This window comes from Rhodamnia argentea, chromosome 1, assembly GCF_020921035.1.
Source record: "Rhodamnia argentea isolate NSW1041297 chromosome 1, ASM2092103v1, whole genome shotgun sequence".
NCBI lineage: Eukaryota > Viridiplantae > Streptophyta > Magnoliopsida > Myrtales > Myrtaceae > Rhodamnia > Rhodamnia argentea.
The window spans coordinates 15,511,783-15,520,342 of record NC_063150.1 but is presented as its reverse complement, the minus strand read 5'-3'; the positions used below and the strand labels follow the sequence as shown (position 1 = coordinate 15,520,342).

Here is an 8,560-nt window from a genome sequence, read left to right as displayed (position 1 = left end):
CATCAAATTACCACATCCGAAATTCTTTATTGATGATTGATTGCATGAGCTTGCTAATTGTTTGAATTGAGCAATTTATATTAAATGTATGGATGGAATTGGCAATGGAGACCGACGACCAGCGACTGAGAGCTTGGAGTGGCGGCCCGAGGTGGTCTTAGACTTAGGTTCACTAACTTAGCTTAATTTTGATTGGAACGGAGGAATTAATAATCAAGTTAGTTTAAACTTAGTCGATATAGTCTAGCTAGAAAATAAAAAACCAATTAGACTTAGGATCATTTCCTAATAAATGGTTAGCTTAGCCTAGATTAGCTTCCGTAGCATCAATAAAATGAGTAGAATTTTGGGCTCACTCTAACTTAGCTTGATTTTTAGCGATTAGTATTAGGGTTTATATGGTAACACTCCTTGAAAAGTGTTTCCGTTTCGAAAGTGTTTTGAGAATACTTTTGGAAGCTAAAAACAATACAAAAAAATCCAAAAGGTTCAAACACTTTTGAAGCCAAAAAAAGAAACAAAAAAAAACTTGTTTCTAGGTTTTTGGAACACTTTTTAGAAACAACTCAAGGGCGAGCTCATGCAAGCCACTACCGCCCACCATCGTCGGCGATTGCTAACCCCGCCATTGCCGATCCACTCGCCCGCCGCCACCGCCACGCCAGTTGCAAATCCTTCCTTTTGATAAAAAAAGTTTTTTTTTTTTTTGGTACTTGCCAAACACATTTCTATTCCCAGAAATCATAGCCAGGAACAGAACACAAAAAAATATTTATGTTCCAAATATGTTCTCAGGAAATGCAAACGTTACCATACACAACCTTAATCTTTGATATCAAACCTATGGGGGTTCATGTCCCAAGGCTTATAACAAGGCATTATATATTTTTGCCCGACTTGGTATCGATCAAACTTATGGGGATTCATGTTCCAAGGCTAATGATAAGGCGATATAATATTCTTCGCCCAACTAGTATTGGGTTTTCATTTCCGCACTTTTACTTCAAATCATTTCAATATTGGGTGTTCGATTTTGCACTTTCAATACGTTGAGTGTTCCTTTTACTTTTTAGATCTGTTATGTGACATCCGGACATTTCCATACCCGATAATACTATTTAGATAATCAAATGAAGTATTATTTAGGAAATTAATTAAAAGTGTTATAATTTTTTTTTGGGCGTTCACTTGAGTGCATAACTTCATAAAACCAAACTTTCAAAACGAGTACACGAGTAAAATGATCACGTAAGGCAAAATAACTTAGTTACTCGAAGCCACATCAGCGGCCGGGCATTACTTTCGGATTATGCGTTTAATTAAATTTTTGAAAGTTAGGCATTTAAGTGAATGTTTGAACCAAGGAAGTTAGATTTCAACTACTTAGCATTCGGGTACAAAAACTTAGTATCGACGGGGATGGGCATTCTGATTATGTTTTAATGATTTCTATTCTAAATTTACATTCCTTACCATCCGACATTATTTACCAATAATATTAGTGAAATCAAAATATTATCGACATTATTTAGAACAGATATTGATGTTCTTGTTGACGAATTAATTTTCTGACATCTTTGTGATTTGACTAAATATTTACTTGGAATAAGCCTTTAGATCTTTTATTTTAATAGATTTCATACATGAAATTGTCTATTTCATTTAGCCTAACTAATGTTAATGATGACATAGTTTACAACTTGGCCGAAGGAAGAGAAGTTCTTCTCTCAAATTCATCTCATTAAGCCATATAATAAGACACTTGTCTCTTTTAAAAAGCTTTATAGGCCACATGTCCATGTATATGGAAACCCCTCTCTTGACACCCCAAATTTGCTTCTACTTTCACTTTAGATCTCATCTGTTAAGAGTTTCAAGGTGGTTTAGACTTTGGGTTATTATAATTTAAGGACGCCATGATTATTATTTGAATTACGTTGAATGATTCTCACCTTATCAATATCACTAAATAAATTTGGCAAAAAGATTTACATTATCAATTCAAAAGTAATTAGAATTAGTATATTATAAACCAAATAATGCCATAATGCTCGGACAAATTAATCAACATTTATGATATGGGGATATGACATTTATTTCTAATATCTAAACATAAGAATTTATAATAGATATAGACTGGCGGATCTAATGTTGGTGGTGTCAATTTCCGGCGTAGATGTTATGAATAGATATTCTAGATAAGGCATAAATGGAGAAGAACGAGTATAGTACAAGAGTCAAGTTCGACAGAATCATGCGACCAACTTCAATCTCGATCTGAGGTTCATCCGCCTCAACTTGTACATTTTTTTTTTTTGGTGGAAGAACTTGGACTTGATATCCGTAACGATTGGTCTCGATCTGAGATGTGGTGAGGTTACTTCGATCATAGTTTGAGAAAGTTACAAATTTTATTTAGCATGTGTGATAAGAGGAAGTTACCGTAACATCACATGATTACTCCGAAAAGAAAAAGAAAAATCGAAAATCCGAACCGAACCGAAATTAGGTGAAGATTCCTTTTGGTTTAGTCTCTCACACTAGAGGTTTGGTTTGGTTTGTGTTTCGTGGAAATCCGAAACCGTACCGAACTATTGACACCCCTAGTATGAGGAGCATTTTGAAATATGCTGTTTTCGATTTTCGAAAATTCAATGATAAAATCAACGAGAAAATTCGAGCCATGTGGGATTAACTGACAATGATTGTGGATGAAAGGCTAACGGTAAATTGTTGGGATAAAAGTAAAATGTGGAGGTTTTTTATGAGGTAAAAAAAATTATAAATATAATTGTGACAGATGCTAAAGTTGAGTTTTTCTTTTTTTTTGTATTATGCCGATAGAATCGAGACAAAAGTAAAAGTTTAGGAGTTTTTCAAGAAACAAATTTATTTTTTAGATATGATTGTGACATATGCTAAAGTTGGGTTTTTTTTTTTTTGGGCATTAGGCCAATTTTTCTTGGTACATCATGAGGAGGGTAAATAAATAGGTGAAGATGGTACGCTCCCCGCTACATCCTGCGCTCAGCTCCCCAAGATTCGTTCTCTGCTCTACCATTATTATACAACTTGTGGCTTTTGTTCTCGAGGCTTTTCCTAATGGATAAAAAAATTGAAAAAAGAAAAAAAGTTTCACAAAAAAAAAAAAAAAGACGGGGAGGAGGGCAATCGCGGATCCTTTTGGCCGGCCATTTGAATTTGGGCAAGCATGTACTAAAACCGATGATGCCGAAATTTACGGCAACTTTTGCATTCGGATCGTCCGTCGAAAAGATTTTTGATTTTGTTTTCTTTTTCAATACCACATCAATCAACTTATGCTGTCCCATCAGCTGTCGACGTGTAACTACGGTACTATCAAATATTTTATCATTTCTGAGTGGCCCCTTCCACTTTTCATTTCTGAGGATGCCCGTATGAATTTTCTGCTTATCTCGTTCAGTTTCCAATTTAGCTTGCCTATAGTAAGGAGGTCGTTAACCACGATAGCAGCTGTTATTTTTTTTATTTTACTGCGCAAGTAAAAACGCCAACTGCGAAAACGGAAACACCTGGAGCTTAGACAGGAACTCAGGCGCGCAAAGCACCGCCTGATCTGTACCCTATAAATACCCGCTAAACCTCCGCTAAGCCCTCCTTAGTGTCCCCCACCCCACCAACCCCTGTCTTCCGTCCAACATGCACGGGCAACCACAGCGCTTCCGCCCTTCCGGCGGCGGACGCGGCCGGCCTCCGCCGCAACAGCAACAACAGCAACCGACTCCGATTCCGATTCCGACGCCGAATCCTCTGCTTCTAAACCCTAACTTTTACTTCCAAAACCCCGCTCCCCAACTCTTCCACCAGAACATGGCCATCGCCAATCAAATCCCTGTCTATCCGATGCAGAACGCTGCTTTCCCAATCCAAAACCCTAGTTTCCCTCCGCAGCAGTTCCCCAACGTGGCGCCGCAGCCGCAGGTGCGGCCCCTTGTCCCGAACCGCAAAGAGCTCATCGAGGGGACAGAGCGTGCGGTGGCGAAGGTTTGGCGCGACCTTGTCGCTGCCGGGGAAAGTGTCTCGGCTTGGAAAGTGTCGCAGGCTGCACTGTTGGCTCTGCGGGTGGATTCATGGAGTTCCCTTGGATTTCAAATGCAGGAGGTGCCAGCGCTGCACCGGCTTATGGCTACCGAAGGGAAGGTAACGTAATGTGGACGAACCAGTGTGTAACATAGTGTCTGGTTGGCACGATAAGGGAATGAATTTGATTTGAAAGCTAATTTTGAAGTATGAGCTCCGCATTACTGACGTGCTTGGCTTCCGGCAAGGCAAACGTTGGTGCTTCCTAATGCAGTTGTCGATCATCATCTTTGATATTTGTTGGAATCGGATTCTACTTGTTCACTTCTTGGGACGGGGTTTTGAGAAACTGAAGTTTTGGGTAGATGAGATTGTTTGCTTAGCATAGAAATGAGAAGTACAATATGTGTAGACACTCAGTGAAGGACGAATTTAGGATCTTAGCCTTATTATTTTAATGGTGGAGTTTTGGGGAGCATGTTTCTGTTTATGGAATTTGATGATCTTAGAACATGTGTTGGGTTTGGGAGCATTTAGTATATACATTGCTGTATGGTTAGCTATAGGGTATACACATGAACTCCAAGGTGCCACTTCATTTTACATGAGCTGTCTTAAATTTTTTTTTTTTTTTTTGACTATAGCCTTTCTATCATCAGATAAATGCATTTATCCATTGCTTTGTTGGTGTTCGATGGATCACATCGTTATATGATCTGCAAATAGCTATCTGCAAGAATGAAGGAGTGGAACGGTTTGAAGAGCTAGAGCTGGGTCCATTATTGCGACATCCCCTCGTGCTACATTATTTTTCTGTGGAGCCCGATGCAACTGCGGTGTTTAAGATAACTAGTGAGGAGATAATTTCTTATCTTTGTGACTTTTTGGATACTTCTTTCAAAAAAGATGTGCAGACTGGGGAATTCCTTGATTTTATTGTTAAGAAGCGATCCGTCTCGAGCGAAGAAAATCTTGCTGTACGAATTCAAAATTTGGGGTATGTAATGTGTGCAATGTTCTTCTGTTATGCATAATTTTATCATTTCCGAAATGTTTTTTGAACAGCAACAATTAGCAATTTCATGTTCATATATAGAGCTCACTTCCTGAATATGAAAGCAAGCAGAAAATCGCTATCTAAAGTCGAAACAAGCTGAAAATCTAGTGTAGTTTCTAATAGAGTTCGAAATTCTAGCTATAACATCCCAAAACTTATTTTTTCCTACAACATTGACATGAGTATGAAAATTTGGTAATATGTGTTATTTATATACAGTTGCATGTAGTTATTACCTTTGCGACTTGTCAGTAATTGAAGTTCTCAAGTCTTGATCTTCAATAATTTGGAGAATTATTTAGACAAGGTCTAACTACTGTTCAAGACTGCATTATAGTGGGCTATAGGATTTATAGCAATTGTTCCTCAATGTAGGATGCTCCTTCCATGACTGAAGAAGTTTCCTAATGCCATTCTAGAATAAGAGAAAAATCCTCCTTTTTCGCTCTTTCCTTTCTGCAAGTTTTCTCACATTCAAGAGCAGCTGTGGAGGTTGGTTAATTCATTAGGTTGTCGTTCTAAATTTCTAACATGACCTCCCTTTCAAAAGCAAGCATCTGTTCTGCATCCAAGTCTTTAGAAGAGAATTGAAATTATTCCCCGAACCTTTAGGGCAGAAAGTAATGATAATTTTTTGTTCGGACAATTCATCTCTCAATTTTCTCTTTGCAATTTTCTAAATCATGTACTTTATGTTTAACTTTGCACTTCTTTTTGGCCTAACCGACTGGAAACCCATTACAGCATTGCTTGGAACATGCAGTAGATGCTCCCCTGATTTCACTGCCTGATCGTTAACAGATAAAATTTTCTTTTCAATCTTTTGTAGAATTTATTATCTCATGGTCAACTCATCTTTTGAGTTTTGTACTGTTACATAACAATCTGGAAATGGCAATGACATTTTCTGGGAATTGTTCATACCTGTCTCTGGAGTCTAATGCAGATGCATTTTGAAATGGTCATGCATTGAACCTATAGCAATAGCAACCCGCCTCCGCCCTCCTTTCTTTTGGTGTTATGTGAAAATAGTGATCAAGATTTGGTAATTCTGCCAAAGAAGGATTAAAGAATGGTAATGGTATTCACTTAGTATTGTATGTGGCATGTTTTCAATATGTTGGTTGTTCTCTATCTCTTGGTTGCAATGTAACATTAGTGTAGATTCTTTTTCAATTTAGTAATGGTTAGTAAAAGTAGTAGTTTTCATTATGGAGCTTAGTTTGTAATCTGCTTTACTGGAATTTATGACATTAGGATGCATATATCTTGTGTGCGTGAAGCGAGGAGATTGGAGGATGTTACTCTAAAGAATTGCTTGAAGTCATTGAAACAGAGGTCCGAAAATAAAAGAAAAAAGCGTCCTCTTTTTTCTATAGCGAAGAAACAGCTAGATGAGCGCTTCAGTTCTATATCTGAACGGGTTAAATCGTTCTCCTCAGTGCATGAGGATTTTGGTGTCAAGCACTTACGGTTTCTGTCATCAAATTCTGAAGGCGAGGATAGTGATGATTGTAAAGATGAAGATAAGAAAACTGAAGGCAAGTTGAGCAGCTATTCGGATCGGTCGTCACAGGCTACTAAAAGTGATCGAGTCAGTAGCTGTCCTTATCCTTCAGCAATTGAAGAGATGACGAGGCTTGGTTTAAAAGATGAAACAGACACTGACCTTTCTGGTGGTGGGAGCTCAAACTGTAATGAGATTGTCACTCGGAAAAAGAAAAGGAAGTCTAAAGATGCTTTGTGTAGCATCTCCATGCCCAAGAAATTGTTAAGAAGAGACAAGATAGACAAGGATGCCCTCTCAGGGGACAATGGTAGTGGTGAAAGGGATGATGACAGCTTGAATGAAAATGATCTATCTCTTGCTTATAGTTCAATGAGAATGTTCATCACAACATGGAAGGAGACTTGTCGGGAGCAAAATGTGGCACAAGTACGTTTTTTCTTTCTTATTTATAGAAAAATTGTCATATCCTTAGTGTTATATGTAATCTGTATTTTCATCTGATTATCTTTTACATACTGTTAGATCACTTTGTTCATATGTAATAGTCCTTGCAATTATTCATAGCACAACCAAGTGTGATTTTCAGGGCTAGCTACCTATGACCAAGGAAACAAATGGGAAATCTAGCAAGCATGGAGTGAGATATGGAAACTTCTTGTTGTTGTTGTTGTTGTCTTTTTTTTTTCTTTTTTAAATAGAAGTGAGATATGGAGAATTATTAATACAATGTATTTATAATGTCTTTGTGTACTACAAGTTAGGCTTATGTCTGACCCAACTTGGGCCATCCCTAACTTTTTTATTTCGGATCTTTTTCGAAAGGACAAGTTGATTATCTTTACCTGGGAAGCATTGACCTTTTATTTTCCCTTGGGATTCGGACAAGCCCTATATGGGGTTCATGAGTATACCATAAAGAGAATCTATCTGGATATTTGGCAAGTCACCTCCAGGTCATCAGCAAGTTGATAAGAGAAACTACGACATTTTATGCTCTGTGCTTCATGTTAGATTTTGAGATACCCTGATTCAAGATTTGAGCGCTTCATACTTGGGAGAAAAAATATATTTGATGTTTACTACTGGCGTGTGCTGGTCTGAGTCTCTAAGAACTTAGTTTTTGTGAGAATCAACCACTTGTTTGAATATATTTTTGATGACGAGAGAAGAGACTCTATACCTTGGATGGAAAACCTTAGGTCCATGCCACATGCCTAGAGTATTTAGTCATGGTTTTTAGTATTCTTTGTCTTGTGTTTTTTGCCCTAAACCAATTTTAATGTAAGAGGAAGTGTTGAGCAACATGCTTGGTGCATGTTACTTATATGCTTTTTCTTAAAGTTTCAGCTGTGGGAAAAACGAAACTACACTATGCATTGAGGAATTTTTGGATCGATGGAAATGAAGTTTATGATAGAAATGAAATCTAAGACATATTGAACCAAGCTAATTCTGTACTAAGTTGAATGAAAAATGCCACCAGATAAATTGTCTCGACTTTTACTTGGATTGTAAAGAGGCTACGATTGGGCACATTCTATGGAGGCTTGCAACCTAGACCTTTTCAAAATGGCTAATCTCTTTGATTGACCAACAAATAAGAGCAAGAGATGATAAATTAAGTAGTCAAAGATGGATAGCATTTTACAACTTATGTTGTTAAGATCTAAAAGCAGCTTCGAACATATGAAATAGGAAAAGCAGCTTGTCTCTTGGTAGCTTTGATGTAAGGGTGGCATAAAATGTAGTTCGAAGTAACCGAAGGTGCTAACTAAGTTCTGACATGATTTTTTTTTGTTTGGCAAGGGGCCGCGGGGCCCGGGGGGGGGTGGTTGTACAGCTCTCATTGGTATTTTTGTTTGTTTCCAGTTGCAGCATTGTTTGTTTGAGGTGTTCATTTCTGTGCGACTTTGCTGGACTCGGGCAGAATT

At 37.8% G+C, this 8,560-nt stretch overlaps 1 protein-coding gene across 1 annotated transcript in view; it reads left to right on the top strand.

Annotated features, from left to right (window-relative positions):
* The first annotated feature begins 3,669 nt into the window (after positions 1 to 3,669).
* Positions 3,670 to 8,560, top strand: part of LOC115753261 (protein NO VEIN) — a 24,994-nt gene continuing 20,103 nt past the window's right edge. Inside the window, exons 1-3 of the mRNA XM_048283715.1 lie at positions 3,670 to 4,182; positions 4,722 to 5,059; positions 6,377 to 7,055. Coding sequence (XP_048139672.1) covers positions 3,682 to 4,182; positions 4,722 to 5,059; positions 6,377 to 7,055 — 1,518 coding nt within the window. The 5' untranslated portion in view covers positions 3,670 to 3,681. The remainder of the gene's footprint in view (positions 4,183 to 4,721; positions 5,060 to 6,376; positions 7,056 to 8,560) is intronic.